This window comes from Salmo salar, chromosome ssa18, assembly GCF_905237065.1.
Source record: "Salmo salar chromosome ssa18, Ssal_v3.1, whole genome shotgun sequence".
Classification (NCBI taxonomy): domain Eukaryota; kingdom Metazoa; phylum Chordata; class Actinopteri; order Salmoniformes; family Salmonidae; genus Salmo; species Salmo salar.
The window spans coordinates 83,736,464-83,759,363 of record NC_059459.1 but is presented as its reverse complement, the minus strand read 5'-3'; the positions used below and the strand labels follow the sequence as shown (position 1 = coordinate 83,759,363).

Below are 22,900 nucleotides of genomic sequence, written 5' to 3'. Positions count from 1 at the left end.
TATTATCCATGTTCCCAGGTTGCTCCTGCTCCTCTGATGGTGTATCCCTCCTACTCCCTCAAGGACCTGTAACATATCACCACACAAAGTTATTTATCCCTCCATCTCCCTCAAGGACCTGTAACATATCACCACACAAAGTTATTTATCTCTCCATCTCCCTCAAGGACCTGTAACATTTCACCACAGAAAGTTATTTATCCCTCCATCTCCCTCAAGGAACTGTAACATATCACCATACAAAGTTATTTATCCCCCCCATCTCCCTCAAGGACCTGTAACACATCACAGCAGAAAGTTATTTCTCCCTCCATCTCCCTCAAGGACCTGAGCCCAATTTCAAGTATCATAGCAAAGGATCTGAATAGTTATGTAAATAAAGCACTTTTTATACATTTGCAACATTGCCATTATGTGGTATTGTGTGTAGATTGCTGGAAAAAAATATTTTATCAATTTTAGAACAAGGCTGTAATGTAACAAAATGTGGAAAAAGTCAAGGGGTCTGAATACTTTCCGAATGCACTGTAATTTACTATGGGATTGCAAATCCAAAAGTATGTTAACGTCAACACTATAATCCAAAAATCATCACTTGGATGATAAAAAGGTAATGTGATCAGAAACACTTTCTCACCAGATTGTTTGTTAGGAAATACTTATATATAGTTTCATACACTTCAATAGATTGTTGATTTAGTCTTACCGGGGGCTGTGTATGGCTTCACTAGAGAATAGACAGATTCTGCCTTAGGCGGGATTGGTATTTCTGTAATGGGTGAGGATAACACATCAGCATCATTTTACAGTTAGACAGAATGATATACAGTTATACAATATATAGTTAGAGGTGTGAGGTTATGATGATCCCTTAAATACTGTACACAGCTTTTAATATGGGTTAAAGAGGTGTGAGGTTCTGATAGGGGGAATATGGAGGGATTTCCAATCTTACCTCTCTTCTTCTTGGCTTTGACCTTCTTTTGGAGTTCAACCTCAGCATAGGTCACATCAAAATGTCCAGCTGCTGCTGACAATGGACATTTTCAGTCAACGAATGAAGGAATTAGCTTATTGCACATTCTGCCTCTTCATCACAAATTAAAAAACAATTAAGGTTAATGACTGCCAACCGGTATAATGGGTCTTACCTGTGGCTTTCCCTGTCTTCACCTCAGAGTAGACTGGATTTTCTTTTAGATAATCTCGCTTTTCTGAGGAGGAAGAAGAGCAGCAGAGAATTTGTAAATATATATAGATATATACACAGTACCAGTCCAAAGTTTGGACACACCTACCCATTCAAGGGTTTTTCTTACATTTTCTCTCTTTTCTACATTGTAGAATAATAGTGAAGACATCAAAACTATGAAATAGCACTTATGGAATCACGTAATACCCCAAAAAGTAGCCACCCTTTGCCTTGATGACAGCTCTGCACTCCCTTGGCATTCTCTCAACCAGCTTCATGAGGTAGACACCTGGAATGCATTTCAATTAACTGGTGTGCCTTGTTAAAAGTTAATTTGTGGAATTTCTTTCCTTCTTAATACGTTTGATTCCATATGTGTTATTTCACAGTTTCGATGTCTTCACTATTATCCTACAATGTAGAAAATTGTAAAAATAAAGAAAATCCCTTGAATGAGTAGGTGTGTCCAAACTTTTGACTGGTACTGTGTGTATGTCCATATTTTAACTAATCTTAGATAAACTGCTACATTTGTCACAGTTGAGAGTCACCTTTCTTTTTCTTGTCCAACTTTTTGAGTTGAATCTGGGCGTAAGTCACATGACTTGGTCCAGCAGCAGAAGCACCAGCAGCATCTGAGACATAATACACAAACACCTCCACTTAGTCAAACTACATGTCATATTAAATGAAGAGCAGCAGACTACCACACATTCATACTGAAAACATTACATTACACTACCATTATCATTGTTGTCTGAGGGATTGATCGTATCGTAGATGTTAGTGTCACCTGTTGGTCAAAGAAGAGAGAGACAGGTTAGTTAGGTTGGTTGTCCCTCAGCTTGTCTACGGACAGAGAGTATGGTAACATGTTATACAAAGTGGATGTTGATGAGTCAGTGTATGAGGTTACAGAGAGGAGGGTGGTAGAGGTCTGGGCTGAGAGACTGACCATGCTGGAGATGTGTATACACAGTATCAGGAGCCTGACCCTGGGTAGATCCTTGGTCCTGTTGGGGGTCCTGGTTGGTGCTCTGGGGCTGAGGGGGCCTACAGGGAGAGAGATACTCAGCATTAGAAGCACAGAGAAGATGTTATACTGTATGTATCAATTCAGTTGAGAGACAGGTGTACTCACCAGAATATTCTGTTGAAACAGGAACCTGTAATGACAAACACATTGTTTTATGTTCTGAACTTTCTTCAACTATTTATATTTTAATTTCATGTTGTGATTTTTATCCTAAATATATAAGAAGTTTTCCGTGAAATGGGAGAAGATTAGTCTCACCTTTTCTGTTTTGATATCTCCACAGCAGGACCAGGAGAATGACCAGTAGAACACCAGCAACAACCAGACCCACAACCACTCCTACTAGGACTGATGTAGAGGATCCAGGAGATACGACTGGAGAAACTGGAGAGAGAACAGGACAACACCATCAGACTCTGAGGTAGAACATAAATAAAGGAGTTCAATTCCTGTATGTATCTGAGACTGGAGAGACTGGAGAGAGAACAGCACAACACCATCAGACTCTGAGGTGGAACATAAATAAAGTAGTTCAATTCCTGTATGTATCTGAGACTGGAGAGACTGGAGAGAGAACAGCACAACACCATCAGACTCTGAGGTAGAACATAAATAAAGTAGTTCAATTCCTGTATGTATCTGAGACTGGAGAGAGAACAGCACAACACCATCAGACTCTGAGGTAGAAAATAAATAAAGTAGTTCAATTCCTGTATGTATCTGAGACTGGAGAGACTGGAGAGAGAACAGCACAACACCATCAGACTCTGAGGTGGAACATAAATAAAGTAGTTCAATTCCTGTATGTATCTGAGACTGGAGAGACTGGAGAGAGAACAGCACAACACCATCAGACTCTGAGGTAGAAAATAAATAAAGTAGTTCAATTCCTGTATGTATCTGAGACTGGAGAGAGAACAGCACAACACCGTCATACTCTGAGGTAGAACATAAATAAAGTAGTTCAATTCCTGTATATATCTGAGACTGGAGAGAGAACAGCACAGACTCTGAGAGAGGTTATGTAGGTTAAGAGTACAGAGCATGAAAACAAAGTAGGCTGGCCCGTCTTTTGACAATTTAGTTGAGAGATCATATTTTCTAGGGGAGAGCACCTGTTGACAAAAGATTTAAGTGCCTTTGAACGGGGCAGGATAGTAGGTGCCAGCCGCATCAGTTTGAGTGTGTCAAGAACTGCAACACTGCTGGGTTTTTCACACAACAGTTTCCTGTGTATTTCAAGAATGTTACATCACATTCAAAACTACATTAACATCAACACTTAAATCACATGTTTTTCACAAAGATAATGAAAAGGTAACTAACTTGTGATCATAAATGTTTTCTCACCTCTCACTGTCACCCAGCTCTCTGGTGATTCTCCTTCATCAGATTTACACTTATAGAATCCTTCATCTGACTTGGATACTGTAGGGATGGTCATCTCTCCTGTGGTCTCATTCTTGATGAGTACTCCATCTTTGTAGAAATCAGCCTTGAGTTTAGGATTTGTTTCCTGATATCTAAATGTGCAGGTCAGAGTCACAGAGTCTCCTTCAGTCACAGGATGGACAGGACTCTCCAGGATCACATCACCAGCTGTGTAACATAATATATAAATAATACTGTAAATCTAGAGTAATAATTCACAATACATCAACATCTTATGAGCTTGTGTTTTATTTTATGAGACGCAATCAATCAGTTACAGAATGAAACATAACATGCATTGAAATGTAAAAACGCTATTGAATGTTGTACAATAGACGTACCATTTACTGTGATGTTGACAGCATTACTGTACTCTCCTGATCCAGTCTCACACCAGAACACTCCACTGTACCATGTGTCCAATGATGTGATGGTGCAGGTGGATTCTGTTATTGATCTCCAGGTAGATGGACACTGTGACGGCCATGATGTCTCTGTGTATCTCTTCAGTCTCCATCCAGTAGAGTTCCCCTTCTCCTCACAGCTCAGTGAGAGAGACTTTGATGTAAAGTGTTGAGTTGTGTTGGGATTTACTGTAAGAGACACTGAAGGCTGCAGATCTGAAACAAAGAGAGACAGAGTCAAACCTATAGTTATATAGACACATGAGGGTGACTTAAATATAATTCAATACAGTTTCAATGCAGTTAGTTACCTCCTGACCAGAGACACTGAGGTTGACTGTAGAGTGTATCATAGACTGGGTCTCCTCTCCCAGCTCTACACACATATCCTCCTGTGGGAGTAGCACCAGCAGGGATCAGAGTGTAGGAGTCTTCACTAGTCACATTGTCAGATAGGGGCTGTAGAGAGTAAGACTTGTCTGATAGGGAGGGTAACCCAGCTCTGTAGGGAACAGTCCTGTACCAGGAGAACCTCCAGCCTGTAGAAGTCTTGTCAACTTCACAGCTCAGAGTCACTAAGTCTCCAGGGTTCAGCCACTGAGGAGAGATACTCAGGACAGGTTGGGGTTGATCTGTGATTTGATAGAGGACAGGTTTCAACCTTTCAGTCTTAGAAAGTATTCTAGTGAACCCAATTTATTTTATACATGATTAGATAGACTTACCAGACACGGTCAGTTTTACAGCCTCACTGGTCTTGGAGAGCTTGTTTCCCTTTACACCCTCACAGGTATATGAATCACTGTTAGACCTGTAGACAGGACTGATTCTATGTTCAGGCTTTGTGTTAAAGTGGCTGAATAACCGACTATTCTTATACCATCTGTAGTCCCAGTCAGTGTCTCCTCCTCCCTGTATGTCACATCTCATAGTAACAGTCTCTCCTCTGAATATCTGGGTCCAGTAGGGTTGGAGGATCAGAACAGCAACAGGTCTCTCTGCACAGACACAACTAACTGAATAAACAGTTGCACTATAGCTTCAAGTTAGCTATCATTGTTGTGATACAGTAAACAGACAACATATTATACCATAGATTACCATCTATCCATATAAAATAACACTTTATCATAAAACTGTTTTAGACTGACCAGTAATGTTTATCTGGACTGGGTCACTGTACAGGGTGTAGTAGACTGGGTCTCCTCTCCCAGCTCTGCACCAGTACTGTCCTCCATCAGAGACACTGACCCAGCTGAGTGTGTAGGAGTATCCAGAGGTTGTGGTTACTGGTGTAGAGTCTGGTCTGTGTCTGTACCAGTAAAACTTCCATCCAGAAGACTCTACAGTACAGCTCAGTGTCACACTGTCTCCTGTGAATATGTTCTCTTTGTCTGAAGTCAGTGTGGTCTTTGGCTGATAATCTGTTGGTATTTCAATGGGTTTGAGTGATAAGATAACAACAACAACAACAACAACTAAAGTTGTCACTATTCACAGTAACAGTGACAGCATCACTGATGGATGAAGATGTGGGTCTGGATCTTCTCTCTCCCTGACACCAGTAGAGACCCTGGTCAGACTCAGTAACTCTACTGATGGTGGATCTAGTATTAAGGTATTTATACTGGGACAAGCTAATCTCACTGTTGTCTTTGTACCATTTATAGCTCCAGTCACTGTAAGACCCAGCTGAACACATCAGTGACTGTTTCTCTGGTGTACACAGGTTTTGGATTTACGGTCACTGTAGTTTCAGGCAGAGCTGAGAGAAAAGAACACTGAATAGGAGGAGAGAGATGTGTTGATACAGGGGAGACAGATGGACATCTGCATATTAGATGAAAGAGGGGTTGAGGTCAGGAGGTGCGGACAGATTCTCTTAAGAGAGTAATAAATGTTTGGAATCCTGTTACGCTCTTTATTAGCTTCCTGTTCAGCCATAAAATGTAAGGATTGGAGAGAAAGGGGAGTGTCTTAAGTAGGATGCATATAAACTGTGAAGTCTGAAATCTTTAGCTGTCTGTTTTCAGCTGTACAGAACCTTTGGGGAATGATTAAACTTGGTTAAAGCTTCTCTAGTGTCCGTGAGTTATTTACTCTGAAAAATAAGAACCTAACAGCGGTTTTGGAAAGTTCATTATAGGTGTACAGTGGGGCAAAAAAGTATTTAGTCAGCCACCAATTGTGCAAGTTCTCCCACTTAAAAAGATGAGAGAGGCCTGTAATTTTCACCATAGGTACACGTCAACTATGACAGACAAAATGAGAAGAAAAAAATCCAGAAAATCACATTGTAGGATTTTTTATGAATTTATTTGCAAATTATGGTGGAAAATAAGTATTTGGTCACCTACAAACAAGCAAGATTTCTGGCTCTCACAGACCTGTAACTTCTTCTTTAAGAGGCTCCTCTGTCCTCCACTCGTTACCTGTATTAATGGCACCTGTTTGAACTTGTTATCAGTATAAAAGACACTTGTCCACAAACTCAAACAGTCACACTCCATACTCCATTATGGCCAAGACCAAAGAGCTGTCAAAGGACACCAGAAACAAAATTGTAGACCTGCACCAGGCTGGGAAGACTGAATCTGCAATAGGCAAGCAGCTTGGTTTGAAGAAATCAACTGTGGGAGCAATTATTAGGAAATGGAAGACATACAAGACCACTGATTATCTCCCTCGATCTGGGGCTCCACGCAAGATCTCACCCCGTGGGGTCAAAATGATCACAAGAACGGTGAGCAAAAATCCCAGAATCACACGGGGGGACCTAGTGAATGAGCTGCAGAGAGCTGGGACCAAAGTAACAAAGCCTACCATCAATAACACACTACGCCGCCAGGGACTCAAATCCTGCAGTGCCAGACGTGTCCCCCTGCTTAAGCCAGTACATGTCCAGGCCCATCTGAAGTTTGCTAGAGAGCATTTGGATGATCTAGAAGAGGATTGGGAGAATGTCATATGGTCAGATGAAACCAAAATAGAACTTTTTGGAAAAAACTCAACTCGTCGTGTTTGGAGGACAAATAATGCTGAGTTGCATCCAAAGAACACCATGCCTACTGTGAAGCATGGGGGTGGAAACATCATGCTTTGGGGCTGTTCTTCTGCAAAGGGACCAGGACGACGGTTCCATGTAAAGGAAAGAATGAATGGGGCCATGTATCGTGAGATTTTGAGTGAAAACCTCCTTCCATCAGCAAGGGCATTGAAGATGAAACGTGGCTGGGTCTTTCAGCATGACAATGATCCCAAACACACCGCCCGGGCAACGAAGGAGTGGCTTCGTAAGAAGCATTTCAAGGTCCTGGAGTGGCCTAGCCAGTCTCCAGATCTCAACCCCATAGAAAATCTTTGGAGGGAGTTGAAAGTCCGTGATGCCCAGCGACAGCCCCAAAACATCACTGCTCTAGAGGAGATCTGCATGGAGGAATGGGCCAAAATACCAGCAACAGTGTGTGAAAACCTTGTGAAGACTTACAGAAAACGTTTGACCTGTGTCATTGCCAACAAAGGGTATATAACAAAGTATTGAGAAACTTTTGTTATTGACCAAATACTTATTTTCCACCATAATTTGCAAATAAATTCATTAAAAATCCTACAATGTCATTTTCTGGATTTTGTTTCTTCTCATTTTGTCTTTCATAGTTGAAGTGTACCTATGATAAATCATCTTTTTAAGTGGGAGAACTTGCACAATTGGTGGCTGACTAAATACTTTTTTGCCCCACTGTATGTTGAATTTAAAGCTAGAATAGTTAGTTGCTACATCCATTTTTGGACTTATAAATGAATGATATAATGTATATTGATTCTTGAAGAATATAATCTGGTTTTACTCCAATGTTTGTAAACCATGTAAATGTAAACAAACAATGTAAAGCCTCAAAACAATGTTAAAACTATCATTTGTTTATGGATCATTCTACAGAAGTGGTGCACATTGGGGCTTTACATTTGTTTTGTAATTTGTATCCTATTTTTCCCAACTTTCAACACACGTCTTCCAACATCTGTCAGATAGACGTATATACTTCTCACACACTTTGTTTGTATTGCAAACCTGAATTCCTACCACCACACTAAACTGGTCTCTACAGAAACATAGTGAAATAGAAGCAATAAAGGGAGCACCATGCACGGTAGTGGTCATTTTGATTAACCTATTACAGATTCATTTTAGAAACTGTATTTGCATACCAAATGAACTAAATAGTAAAAACGTGATTTTTAACCAACTTTCAAAACCTTTAAATTGAATTTAGAGAAATATAATCTCTATTGTTATTTGTAAAATGTTCAATGTTGATTGTATTAATCAGGAACTTGTTGATTGATTTATATACTTATGCATCTAATTAATTATGTTGTTAGATGTTTAATTATCACTTTTCCTATCATTATTTTGGCAAAATAGCAGGTGTTTCGATGTAAGGTTTCAAAAATAGCGAAAGCTAGATGTATAAAACTAATTTTGCTATAAACATTGCCATTGATGACTTCCACCATTTAAAGAAGTCAACTGGGTGGGGATTTCTATGGTTTGGGAGTTATCAGCCAATGATCAGAGAGTATTGTCTTCCAGCACTTGGGTTGCCTCAGAGAAAGATAGAGGACTCTAGTGCCCAAAAGCATGTTTTAGCATGGGCAGCACTATTGAGGACTTTCACAATTTATAAGTATTCAACTGGGTTGGACTTCCTATGGGTTACGAAAGGATCACATAATTCCATACAGGTCATCAGGGGGGGATACCCAATTAATTATAATCGTGAGAAAAACATTTCATAACTGCAGCTGGCAGTAAATCACCAACCTTGACTTTATCCATGTCCAAACACACTAGGTGGCAGTGTACACCCTTTCAATTTGTTTGCCAACTCATAGAAGTAGTAGAAGACAGTTGATGATTTCTAAATGGAGATGGCCTCAATGAAGCTGCCCATGCTCTCATAGATGCCATAATGGGACATACAGGTAGACAATGTCTATCTAAGTCCATGGGTTGCCTATGGTTTGTAAACAAAGTTTAAGACCAGAACATTGGTCCCAATTTCCAGAACCAGTGAATTGAGACCATAACAAGTTAAAGACCAAGACCACTAGATCCCGAGTGGTCTCAAGACCAAGACCACTAGATCCCGAGTCCATGGGCCCTTTCTTCAATCGTAAGAAACTCAAGTAGATTAAACTTGAGTACAGTACAGTAGAACACAGTACAGTTGAGCACAGTAGAGTACAGGAAAGTAGAGTAGGGTACAGTTCAGTAGAGTCCAGTACAAAAGAGTAGGGTACAGTTCAGTAGAGCACAGTACAATAGAGTAGGGTACAGTAGAGTAGGGTACAGTACAAAAGAGCACAGTACAATAGAGTAGGTTACAGTTCAGTAGAGTACAGAACAAAAGAGTAGGGTACAGTTCAGTAGAGCACAATACAATAGAGTAGGGTACAGTTCAGTAGTGTACAGTACAATAGAGAAGTGGACAGTACAGTATTGTACAGTACAATAGAGTACAGTACAAAAGAGTAGGGTACAGTACAGTAGACTACAGTACTTTAGAGTAGGGTACAGTACAATAGAGTAGGGTAGAGTACAATAGAGTACAGTACAATATAGTGGGGTACAGTACAGTAGAGTACAGTAGAGTAGGGTACAGTTCAGTAGAGCACAGTACAATAGAGCAGGGTGCAGTACAGTAGAGTACAGTAGAGTAGAGTACAGTAAAGTACAGCACAATAGAGTAGGGAATAGTTCAGTAGAGTAGGGTACAGTACAGTACAGCACAATAGTTGGGTACAGTTCAGTAGAGCACAGTACAATAGAGTAGGGTACAGTTCAGTAGAGCACAGTACAGTAGGGTACAGTTCAGTAGAGTACAGTACAATAGAGTAAGGTACAGTTCAGTAGAACACAGAACAACAGTAGGGTAGTGTTCAGAAGAGCACACTACAATAGAGTAGGGTATAGTACAATAGAGTAGGGTACAGTTCAGTAGAGACCAGTACAATAGAGTAGGGGACAGTTCAGTGGAATAGTATATAGTAGTATTACTGTTTTGGTCAAATAGATGTCAGTGTTTGGGTTCTTAGCAGGTTGGAGCCCCCTGTTGGCTATTCATCTCAATACTCTACTCTTTTTCCTGAAGTGTCCACTACCCACATGGTGGTCCTCTGTAACACAGTTGGTAGAACATGGACCATGCAACATTAACATGTAGATGTGCTGCCCGTGTTGTAACAGACACCATAATGGCACAGATACAAAGATGAAACCTCTATAAATGTTTTCCTTTATGTTCAAACATGAAGTTTAGGAGTCAGTGTACAGGACAGACTCCTCTCAATAGAAATAGGTGTATAAACAATTACTCTGTACTATACTATTTTAACAATATGTTTGTTATTGCTTTGGAGACTTCACAGAACAACACTGTCCCAATACTGTCCCTATACTTTAACTAAGATTTCTGACACAGTATAAATATAGTGGGCATCTTCATGAGAAAAATACAAAGTAACTCACCTTTTACAGTGAGAGTGACAGGACCACTTGGTTGTGAAGATGTGGGTCTAGACACTCTGCTCCCTTCACACCAGTAGAGAACCTGGTCAGACTCAGCAGCTCTACTGATGGTGTGAGAGACTCTAATGTTACTGTAACCAGACTGGGATACTACATTATCATTCCTGTCTTTGTACCACTTATAGCTCCAGCTACTGTCAGATGCAGTCAGAGCAACAATCTTTCCAAAGTATGATCTGACTTCAGTAAGTAGTACGGTAACTATTATTTTAGATATATAAACTATATATGCAAAAGTATGTGGATACCCTTTCAAATTAGTGGATTCGGCTTTTTCAGCCTCACCCGTTGCTGACATGTGTATAAAATCAAGCACACAGCCATGCAATCTCCATAGACAAACATTGGCAGTAGAATGGCCTTACTGAAGAGCTCAGTGACTTTCAACGTGACACCGTCATAGGATGCCACTTTTCTAACGTCAGTTTGTCAAATTTCTGCCATGCTAGAGTTGACCCGGTCAACTGTAAGTGCTGATATTGTGAAGTGGAAACGTCTAGGAGCAACAACGGCTCAGCTGGAATGTGGTAGGCCACACAAGCGCACAGAACAGGACCGCCGAGTGCTGAAGTGCGGAGCGCGTAAAAATTGTCTGTCTTCGGTTGAAACACTAACTACTGTGTTCTAAACTTCCTCCAGAAGTAAACTCAGCAAGATAAATGTTCGTCGGGAGCTTCATGAAATGGGTTTCCATGGCCGAGAAGCCGCACACAAGCCTAAGATAGCCAATACAATAGGGCAGGATACAGTTCAGTAGAGCACTGTACAGTAGAGTAGGGTACAGTTCAGTAGAGCACAGTACAATAGAGTAGGGTACAGTACAGTAGAGCACAATACAATGGAGTAGGGTACAGTTCAGTAGAGCACAGTACAATGGAGTAGGGTACAGTGCGGTAGAGCACAGTACAATGTAGTAGGGTACAGTGCAGTAGAGCACAGTGCAATAGAGTAGGGTAGAGTTCAGTAGAGCACACTACAATAGAGTAGAATATAGTTAAGTAGAGTACAGTACAATAGAGCAGGGTAAAGTTCAGTAGAGCACACTGTAATAGAGTAGGGTACAGTACAGTAGAGTAGGGTACAGTTCAGTAGAGCACAGTACAATAGAGTAGGGTACAGTACAGTAAAGCACAATACAATGGAGTAGGGTACAGTTCAGTAGAGCACAGTACAATGGAGTAGGGTACAGTGCGGTAGAGCACAGTACAATGTAGTAGGGTACAGTGCAGTAGAGCACAGTGCAATAGAGTAGGGTAGAGTTCAGTAGAGCACACTACAATAGAGTAGAATATAGTTAAGTAGAGTACAGTACAATAGAGCAGGGTAAAGTTCAGTAGAGCACACTGTAATAGAGTAGGGTACAGTACAGTAGAGTAGGGTACAGTTCAGTAGACTACAGTACAATAGAGCAGGGTAAAGTTAAGTAGAGCACAGTACAATAGAATAGGGTATAGTACAGTAGGGTACAGTACAGTAGAGTAGGGTACAGTTCAGTAGAGCACAGTACAATAGAGTAGGGTACAGTACAGTAGAGCACAATACAATGGAGTAGGGTACAGTTCAGTAGAGCACAGTACAATGGAGTAGGGTACAGTGCGGTAGAGCACAGTACAATGTAGTAGGGTACAGTGCAGTAGAGCACAGTGCAATAGAGTAGGGTAGAGTTCAGTAGAGCACACTACAATAGAGTAGAATATAGTTAAGTAGAGTACAGTACAATAGAGCAGGGTAAAGTTCAGTAGAGCACACTGTAATAGAGTAGGGTACAGTACAGTAGAGTAGGGTACAGTTCAGTAGAGTACAGTACAATAGAGCAGGGTAAAGTTAAGTAGAGCACAGTACAATAGAATAGGGTATAGTACAGTAGGGTACAGTACAGTAGAGTAGGGTACAGTTCAGTAGAGCACAGTACAATAGAGTACAACAGTACAGTAGAGTAGTATATAGTGGTAGTAGTGTTTTGGTCAAATAGATGTCAATGTTTGGGGTCTTAGAGGGTTGGAGCCCCCCTGTTGGCTATTCATCTCAATACTCTACTCTTTTTCCTGAAGTGTCCACTACCCACATGGTGGTCCTCTGTAACACAGTTGGTAGAACATGGACCATGCAACATTAACATGTAGATGTGCTGCCCGTGTTGTAACAGACACCATAATGGCACAGGTACAAAGATGAAACCTCTATATAAATGTTTTCCTTTATGTTCAAACATGAAGTTTAGGAGTCAGTGTACAGGACAGACTCCTCTCAATAGAAATAGGTGTATAAACAATGACTCTGTACTATAATAAATTAACAATGTGTTTGTTATTGATTCACAGAACAACAGAAAATATTTCACTGTCCCAATAATTTTAGAGCTCACTGTAACTAAGAATTCTGACACGCAGACCATGATTGACTCAATATAAATAATCAACAACATCAATAAAGCACAACAAAGTAACTCACCTTTTACAGTGAGAGTGACAGGATCACTTGGTAGTGAAGATGTGGGTCTAGACACTCTGTTCCCTTCACACCAGTACCGACCCTGGTCAGACTCAGCAGCTCTACTGATGGTGTGAGAGACTCTAATGTTACTGTAACCAGACTGGGATACTACATTATCATTCCTGTCTTTGTACCACTGATAGTTCCAGCTACTGTAAGACCGTGTTGAACACGTCAGAGTAACTGTCTCTCCAGGGAACACAGGGTTTGGTTCTACAGTCAGTTTAGCTTTGGCCAGAGCTGTGAAAACATATCACAGATTAGACATATTACCTAAACTGGATACATGAGTAGCTATTTCAAATGACACTGTTATAGTGATACTGACTATAGTGAACTTACCAGTGACACTGATGGTGATGTCATCACTGGGTATTGACCTCTGGGGCCGATCTGTCCTCAGCCCCTCACATCTATACTGACCAGTCTGACCAGTCTGACCAGTCAGAGTGATGGGGATGGTGATATTTATGACTTTACTGGTCTGACTGGGAAGGTGTTGGTTGTCTCTGGACCAGTAGTACGTCCAGTCTGTGTAGTCTGGTATGACACACTGGAGACTGACTGTCTCTCCAGAGTAGAGGAGACCCTGAGGAGAGACACTCACTGAGGCCACAGGCAGAGCTGTAGAAAGACACATGTAGTTAGTTGATTCATACATAGAATCTGCTCTATCATGATTAAATGTAGTTAGTTGATTCATACATAGAATCTGCTCTATCATGATTAAATGTAGTTAGAGCACCAATCTTTCCAAAGTATGATCACCATACTTCTTTAATTAAACATGTCTATGTTTTTCTATCATAACTATGAATACTGACACACAGATCATGATTGACTTAATGTAAATAGTGTCTATCTGTATGACACTACTCACCATTGACAGTGATAGTGACAGGGTCACTGATGGATGAAGAAGTGGGTCTGGACTCTCTTTTTCCCTGACACCAGTAGGGACCCTCATTCACTGTTGATCCACTGATGGTGAGGGTGTCTCCTGTTATAGTGTGTCTGACAGACTGGGATACTACATTATCATTCCTGTCTTTGTACCACTTATAGCTCCAGCTACTGTCAGACCCTACTGAACACATCAGAGTAACTGTCTCTCCAGGGAACACAGGGTTTGGCTCTACAGTCAGTGTAGCTTTGGGCAGAGCTGCAGAAACACACAACATATGTATTTAAAACAACTAAACAGCATCCTTAAAATATTGCCCAATGTCAAGTGGTTATAAGAATGGAGGCACAGATGTGAATGAGAGATAAGATGACGTACGTGTCACTGTCAGTCTGACTGCATCACTCCATTTAGAATCCTGCTGCTGATGTGAACCCAGACAACTGTAGTCACCACTGTGGGAAAACTCAGCTGCACCGATAATACATTCATGTTCTTTCTGTGGACATTGATCTGGACTGGGTGTTAACCATCTGTACTCCCAGTCAGTGACTCCTCCCCCCTGTATGTCACATCTGAGAGTGACAGACTCTCCACTGAATATCTGGGAGCTGTTGGGGTGTATGGTCAGGACAGCCTTTGCCACTCCTGCACAAAATCAAACCAGCATGAAACACTTGCCTTACAAATGTTGTTTCGAGAAACAAAAACTAGAAATATGTCCTGCCAAAATCAACTTTAAAAATCAGGATGAAGCATTAAGAGAAGGAGGCTTGATGAAGTGAACAAATATCTACCATCATCATCTTCAGAGTGTCCAGAGTTGATGTGTGTATTCAGCACTACAACAAAGAAAGTCACATTGCACCAATATTAGCTTGAAATAAACAACAACATGCCATATACAGGTTACTGATTACCAAATACTTTATACTTACTGGACTTTATTTTAAAGGTGCAATTTGCAATTTCCGCATCGATTTTTGCACTTTTAAATAAATAATAGCCATTCATTCTGAAAAAGTATAACTTTTAATTGCTTCATTAGGAAAAAGCACGATTCCACATCAAATCAAATTGTATTTGTCACATGCACCAAATACAACAGACCTTACAGTGAAATGCTTACTTACAAGCCCTTAACCAACAATGCAGTTCAAGAAAGAGTTAAGAAAATATTTACTTAATAAACTAAAGTAATAAATAATCAAATTAAAATAAAAAGTAACACAATAAAAATAACGATAATGAGGCTATATACAGGGGGTATGGGTACCAAGTCAATATGTGGGGGAATGGTAGTAGAGTTATTTTGTACATGTAGGTAGGGGTAAAGTGACTATGCATAGATAACACACATTGAGTAGCAGCAGTGTAAAAACAATGATAGGGGGGGCATGTCAATGTAAAATGTCCGGATGCCAATTTCATTAATTGTTCAGCAGTCTTATGGCTTGGGGTTAGAAGCTGTTAAGGAGCCTTTTGGTCCTAGACTTGGCTCTCGGGTACCGCTTGCCGTGCGATAGCAGAGAGAATAATCTATGACTTGGGTGACTGGAGTCTTTGACAATTTTTTGGGCCTTCCTCTGACACCGCATAGTACATAAACACAGCAAAAAAAGAAATCCCTTTTTCAGGACACTGTCTTTCAAAGATAATTCGTAAAAATCCAAATAACTTCACAGATCTTCATTGTAAAGGGTTTAAACACTGTTCCCCATGCTTGTTTAACGAACCATAAACAATTAATGAACATGCAGCTTACAGAGGGTAGGCAATTAAGGTCACAGTTATGAAAACTTAGGAAACAAAAGAGGCCTTTCAACTGACTCTGAAAAACACCAAAAGAAATATGCCCAAAGTCCATGCTCATCTGCGGGAACGTGCCTTAGGCATGCTGCAAGGATGCATGAGGACTGCAGATGTGGTGAAGTCATGAGTGAACAGTGAGTACAGGAGGAGACTGAGCACGCACCGCTGAGGGACGCCTGTGTCGAGGATCAGCGTGGCAGATGTGTTGTTACCCACCCTTACCACCTGAGGGCAACCCGTCAGGAAGTCCAGGATCCAGTTGCAGAGGGAGGTGTTTAGTCACAGGGTCCTTAGCTTGGTGATGGTCTTTGAGGGCACTGTGGTGTTGAACACTGAGATGTAGTCAATGAATAGCATTCTCACATAGGTGTTCCTTTTGTCCAGGTGGGAAAGGGCAGTGTGGAGTGCAATAGAGATTGCATTATCTGTGGATCTGTTAGGGTGGTATGCAAATTGGAGTGGGTCTAGGGTTTCTGGGATAATGGCATTGATGTGAGACATGACCAGCCTTTCAAATCACTTCATGGCTACAGACTACTGAGTGCTACTGATCAGTTGTCATTTAGGCAGGTTACCTTAGTGTTCTTGTGCACAGGGACTATGGTAGTCTGCTTAAAACATGTTGGTATTTCAGACAGGGTCGGACAGGGAGAGTTTGAAAATGTCATGAAGACACTTGCCAGTTGGTCAGCGCATGCTCGCAGTATACGTCCTGGTAATCCGCCTGGCCCTGTGGCCTTGTGAATGTTGACCTGTTTTAAAGTCTTACTCACATCGGCTGCGGAGAGCGAGATCACACAGTCTTCCGGAACAGCTGGTGCTGTCATGCATGTTTCAGTGTTATTTTCCTCAAATCAAGCGTAGAAGTAGTTTAGCTCGTCTGGTACGCTCGTGTCACTGGGCAGCTCTCGGCTGTGCTTCCCTTTGTAGACTGTAATGGTTTGCAAGCCCTGCCAAATCTGACGAACGTAAAGAGCCGGTGTAGTACGAGCCGGTGTAGTACGATTCGATCTTAGTCCTGTATTGACGCTTGCCTGTTTGATGGTTCGTCGGAGGGCATAGCGGGATTTCTCATAAGTTTCCGGGTTAGAGTCCTGCTCCTTGAAAGCGGCAGCTAAAGCCTTTAACTCGGATTTTGCCTGTAATCCATGGCTTCCGGTTGGGGGTATGTACGTATGGTCACTGTGGGGATGACATCATTGATGCACTTATTGATGAAGCCAATGACTGATGTGGTGTACTCCTCAAAGCCATCAGAGGAATCCCGGTACATTTTCCAGTCTGTGCTAGCAAAACAGTCCTGTAGCTTAGCATCTGCTTCATCTGACCACTTCTTTATTGATCGAGTCACTGGTGCTTCCTGCTTTAATATTTGCTTGTAAGCAGGAATCAGAAGGATAGAATTATGGTCAGATTTGCCAAATGGAGGGAGAGGGAGAGCTTTGTATGCATCTCTGTGTGTGGAGTAAAGGTGGTCCAGAGTTTTTTCCCCTCTCGTTGCACATTTAACATGCTGATAGAAATTTGGTAAGATGGATTTAAGTTTCCCTGCATTAATGTCCCTGTCCACTAGGAGCTTCGCTTCTGGGTGAGCGTTTTCCTGTTTGCTTATGGCGGAATACAGCTCATTGAGTACGGTCTTAGTGCCAGCATCAGTCTGTGGTGGTATGTAGACATCTACGAAATATACAGAGGAAAATTCTCTAGGTAGATAGTGTGGTTTACTGTTTATCATGAGATACTCTACCTCAGGCGAGCAAAACCTCGAGACTTCCTTAGATATCGCGCACCAGCTGTTATTTACAAAAATACATAGTCTGCCGCCCCTTGTCTTACCAGATGCTTCTGTTCTATCCTCCCGATACAGCGTATAACCAGCCAGCTGTACTGTATGTTTATAATGTCGTCGTTCAGCCATGACTCCGTGAAGCATAAGATATTACAGTTTTGAATGTCTTGCTGGTAGTTTAATCTTCCGTGTAGATCATCGATTTACTTTCCAACGTTTGCACGTTTGCTAGCAGAATGGAAGACAGTGGGGGTTTATTCGATAGCCTACAAATTCTCAGAAGGCAGCCTGCCCTCCGGACCCTTTTTCTCTGCCTTCTCTTCACACAAATGACGGGGATCTGGGCCTGTTCCCGGGAAAGCAGTATGTCATTCACGTCGGGCTCAAAGGATAAAAAGGAGTATGCCAGTTCGTGGTGAGTAATTGCAGTTTTGATGTCCAGAAGTTATTTTCAGTTATAAGAGCTGCAACATTATGTACAAAATAAGTTAAAAAATAAGTTACAAACAATGCAATGAAACGAACAAAAAAACACAATTGGTTAGGAAGACATAAAACTTCAGCGTTCTTCTCCGGCGCCATCTTGTGTCATGGCTCACATCAACACCATCATCCCGGAAATCCTGGAAACAGGCACCACACTGCCAGGTCTCTGACCTGGCACCACTCTTCCAGGTCTCTGACCTCCTCCCTATACGCTTTGCCTATTTGATGGTTCGTCTGAGGGCATAGCGAGATTTCTTATATGTGTCCGGATTAGTGTACCGCTCCATGAAAGCGGCAGCTCTAGCCTTTAGCTCAGTGCGGATGTTCGCTGTAATCCATGGCTTCGGGTTGGGATCTGTATGTACGGTCACTGTGGGGACGACGTCGTCAATGCACTTATTGATGTAGATGGTGACTGAGGTGGTATACTCCTCAATGTCATTGGTCATCTGACCACTTCCATATTGAGCAGTCACTGGTACTTCCTGCTTTAGTTTTTGCTTGTAAGCATCAGTCAGTAGGATAGAATTATTGTCAGATTTGCCAAATGGAGGGCGAGGGACAGCTTTGTATCAATCTCTGTGTGTGGTGTAAAGGTGGTCTAGAGTTTTTTTCTGTCTGGTTGCACATGTGACATGCTGGTAGAAAGTTGGTAAAACTGATTTAAGTTTGCCTGCATTAAAGTCCCCGGCTACTAGGTGCACCGCTTCTGGATGCGCATTGCCATTTTTGCTTATGGCCTTATACAGCTCGTTGAGTACGGTCTTAGTGCCAGCATCAGTTTGTGGTGGTAAATAGATGGCTATGAATGATATAGATGAGAACTCTCTTGGTAGGTAGTGTGGTCTACAGATTATCATGAGGTACTCTACCTCAGGTGAACAAAACCTCGAGACTTCTTTAAAATTGGAAATCGTGCACCAGCTGTAATTTACAAACGGACACACATCCCCGCCTCTCGTCTTACAAGACATAGCTTCTCTGTCCTGCCGATCCTCACATATACATTCCTCTTTCCAGGTGGGTGAGAGCTGTGTATGTGACAGGTTAAAGGAAATACTCATAGCCTGTTATACATTAAAAAGTATTAGTAAGTTCATAGTATGTGAGGATCTTAAAACATCTAAGGTTAAAAAGATCATGTATTCTATATTAGTTGATAGAGATTGATAACATTCATATAATTGTGTTAAAAAGTAAAAATCCGTCAAGCGTACAAAGGGTAAGAATTGTAAAAGGAGTGTGTAAACATTATATTGACTACTTTATTTTGTGGTGCCTAATTGAAGGGGAAAGGTGTTAATCTGTGATCTACTAAATGCTCTTAATCTATGAGCCTGAGATCGATTGCTCTGGTCTCCACCCAAGTTTGTGGGGAAATCGCGGGTTTTTCCTCATTGCACTAAAGGTTATTGAGGAAACGATACCGTATCACGCTCGTGATTATTTCTCCCCTTTTTCAGGTACGTTATTGAAGATAAAACAGAGTCATTTAAATGTAATAACTCGTTAACCTGTTAGGGCTAGGAGGCAGTATTTACACGGCCGGATAAAAAACGTACCCGATTTAATCTGGTTACTACTCCTGCCCAGTAACTAGAATATGCATATAATTATTGGCTTTGGATAGAAAACACCCTAAAGTTTCTAAAACTGTTTGAATGGTGTCTGTGATTATAACAGAACTCATATGGCAGGCAAAAACCTGAGAAGATTTCATGCAGGAAGTGGCCTGTCTGACAAGGTGTTGTTGTTCTTGGCTCTGTTTATTGAACATTTAGGATCTTAGCTGTAACGTGACACTTCCTACGGATCCCATAGGCTCTCAGAGCCCGGGAAAAAGCTGAACGATATCGAGGCAGCCCCAGGCTGAAACACATTATCGCCTTTGCCAAGTGGCCGATCAGAGGACAAAGGGCTTAGGCGCGTGCCCGAGTCGACCCCATGCTGTATTTTCTTTCGTCTGTTTACTTAATTGCAGATTCCCGGTCGGAATATTATCGCGTTTTTACGAGAAAAATTGCATAAAATTGATTTTAAACAGCGGTTGACATGCTTCGAAGTACGGTAATGAAATATTTAGAAATCTTTTGTCACGAAATGCGCCGTGCGCGTGACCCTTATTTACCATTCGGATAGTGTCTTGAAGGCACGAACAAAACGCCGCTGTTGGAATGTTGTTATACATATGTTATACAATACATGCATGTTTTGTTCAATCAAGTTCATATTTATATCAAAAAACAGCTTTTTACATTAGCATGTGACGTTCAGAACTAGCATACCCCCCGCAAACTTCTGGGGAATTTACTAAAAATTTACTAAATTACTCACGATAAACGTTCACAAAAAGCATAACAATTATTTTAAGAATTATAGATACAGAACTCCTCTATGCACTCGATATGTCTGATTTTAAAATAGCTTTTTGGTGAAAGCACATTTTGCAATATTCTATTATATATATATCTAACAGAAGAAAAGAAAGAGAAAATCAGGACAGAAGAAAAAGGATATCAAAGTGAAACAGTTCTCTAAAGACACAGGAGACAATAATACAAGAAACAACACTTCTGTAGCTTGTCAACTATGTGTCTGTCTATCCCTGTTCTCTCCTCTCTGCACAGGCCATACAAACGCTTCACACCGCGTGGCCGCTGCCACTCTAACCTGGTGGTCCCAGCGCGCACGACCCACGTGGAGTTCCAGGTCTCCGGCAGCTTCTGGAACTGCCGGTCTGCAGCCAACAAGGCTGAGTTCATCTCAGCCTATGCTACCCTCCAGTCCCTTGACTTCCTGGCGCTGACGGAAACATGGATTACCACAGATAACACTGCTACTCCTACTGCTCTCTCTTCGTCTGCCCACGTGTTCTCGCATACCCCTAGAGCATCGAGCCAGCGGGGTGGTGGCACTGGAATCCTCATCTCTCCCAAGTGGACATTCTCTCTTTCTCCCCTGACCCATCTGTCTATCTCCTCATTTGAATTCCATGCTGTCACAGTTACCAGCCCTTTCAAGCTTAACCTGTTAGGGCTAGGGGGCAGCATTTGCACGTCTGGATAAAAAAAATGTACCCAATTTAATCTGGTTACTAATCCTACCCAGTAACTAGAATATGCATATACTTATTATATATGGATAGAAAACACTCTAAAGTTTCTAAAACTGTTTGAATGGTGTCTGTGAGTATAACAGAACTCATTTGGCAGGCAAAACCCTGAGACATTTTCTGACAGGAAGTGGATACCTGATGTGTTGTATTGACTTTAAACCTATCCCATTGAAAAACACAGGGGCTGAGGAATATTTTGGCACTTCCTATTGCTTCCACTAGATGTCACCAGCCTTTACAAAGTGTTTTGAGTCTTCTGGAGGGAGATCTGACCGAACAAGAGCCATGGAACGATGATGTCCCATTAGACACCTGGCGCGCGAGTTCATGTTGGGTACCCTCGTTCCAATACGTTATAAAAGAGTATGCATTCGTCCACCTTGAATATTATTCATGTTCTGGTTAAAAAAGGCCCTAATGATTTATGCTATACAACGTTTGACATGTTTGAACGAACGTAAATATATTTTTTCCCCTCGTTCATGACGAGAAGTCCGGCTGGCTTAGATCATGTGCTAACAAGACGGAGATTTTTGGACATAAATGATGAGCTTTTTTGAACAAAACTACATTCGTTATGGACCTGTGATACCTGGAAGTGACATCTGATGAAGAGAATCAAAGGTAATGGATTATTTACATAGTATTTTCGATTTTAGATCTCCCCAACATGACGTCTAGTCTGTATCGCAACGCGTATTTTTCTGGGCGCAGTGCTCAGATTATTGCAAAGTGTGATTTCCCAGTAAGGTTATTTTTAAATCTGGCAAGTTGATTGCGTTCAAGAGATGTAAATCTATAATTCTTTAAATGACAATATAATATTTTACCAATGTTTTCTAATTTTAATTATTTAATTTGTGACGCTGACTTGACTGCCGGTTATTGGAGGGAAACGATTTCCTCAACATCAATGCCATAGTAAAACGCTGTTTTTGGATATAAATATGAACTTGATAGAACTAAAAATGCATGCATTGTCTAACATAATGTCCTAGGAGTGTCATCTGATGGAGATTGTAAAAGGTTAGTGCATCATTTTAGCTGGTTTTATGGTTTTGGTGACCCTGTCTTTGACTTGACAAAACATTACACACAACTCTTGTAAATGTACTGTCCTAACATACTCTAAATTTATGCTTTCGCCGTAAAACCTTTTTGAAATCGTAAAACGTGGTTAGATTAAGGAGATGTTTATCTTTCAAAGGGTGTAAAATAGTTGTATGTTTGAAAAATTTGAATTTTGACATTTATTTGGATTCAAATTTGCCGCTCTTGAAATGCACCTGCTGTTGATGGAGTGCACCACGGGTGGCACGCCAGCGTCCCACCTAGCCCATAGAGGTTAACATCCTTATCATTTATCGCCCTCCAGGTTCCCTTGGAGAGTTCATCAATGAGCTTGACGCCTTGATAAGTTCCTTTCCTGAGGATGGCTCACCTCTCACAGTTCTGGGTGACTTTAACCTCCCCACGTCTACCTTTGACTCATTCCTCTCTGCCTCCTTCTTTCCACTCCTCTCCTCTTTTGACCTCACCCTCTCACCTTCCCCCCCTACTCACAAGGCAGGCAATACGCTTGACCTCATCTTTACTAGATGCTGTTCTTCCACTAATCTCATTGCAACTCCCCTCCAAATCTCCGA

At 41.3% G+C, this 22,900-nt stretch overlaps 1 protein-coding gene across 1 annotated transcript in view; it reads right to left on the bottom strand.

Moving 5' to 3' along the window:
- The window catches only part of LOC106595552 (basement membrane-specific heparan sulfate proteoglycan core protein), a 55,612-nt gene that overhangs the window by 15,133 nt on the left and 17,579 nt on the right, over positions 1-22,900 (bottom strand). Inside the window, exons 2-19 of the mRNA XM_045700625.1 lie at positions 14,850-14,894; positions 14,431-14,700; positions 14,029-14,310; positions 13,491-13,772; positions 13,107-13,388; positions 5,215-5,487; positions 4,789-5,061; positions 4,375-4,695; positions 4,001-4,279; positions 3,579-3,827; positions 2,487-2,612; positions 2,334-2,358; positions 2,148-2,245; positions 1,935-1,985; positions 1,744-1,827; positions 1,152-1,214; positions 956-1,030; positions 707-769 (exon numbers count right to left, since the gene is read on the bottom strand). Of these exons, the coding sequence (XP_045556581.1) occupies positions 707-769; positions 956-1,030; positions 1,152-1,214; positions 1,744-1,827; positions 1,935-1,985; positions 2,148-2,245; positions 2,334-2,358; positions 2,487-2,612; positions 3,579-3,827; positions 4,001-4,279; positions 4,375-4,695; positions 4,789-5,061; positions 5,215-5,487; positions 13,107-13,388; positions 13,491-13,772; positions 14,029-14,310; positions 14,431-14,700; positions 14,850-14,894 (3,141 nt within the window). The remainder of the gene's footprint in view (positions 1-706; positions 770-955; positions 1,031-1,151; positions 1,215-1,743; positions 1,828-1,934; positions 1,986-2,147; positions 2,246-2,333; positions 2,359-2,486; positions 2,613-3,578; positions 3,828-4,000; positions 4,280-4,374; positions 4,696-4,788; positions 5,062-5,214; positions 5,488-13,106; positions 13,389-13,490; positions 13,773-14,028; positions 14,311-14,430; positions 14,701-14,849; positions 14,895-22,900) is intronic.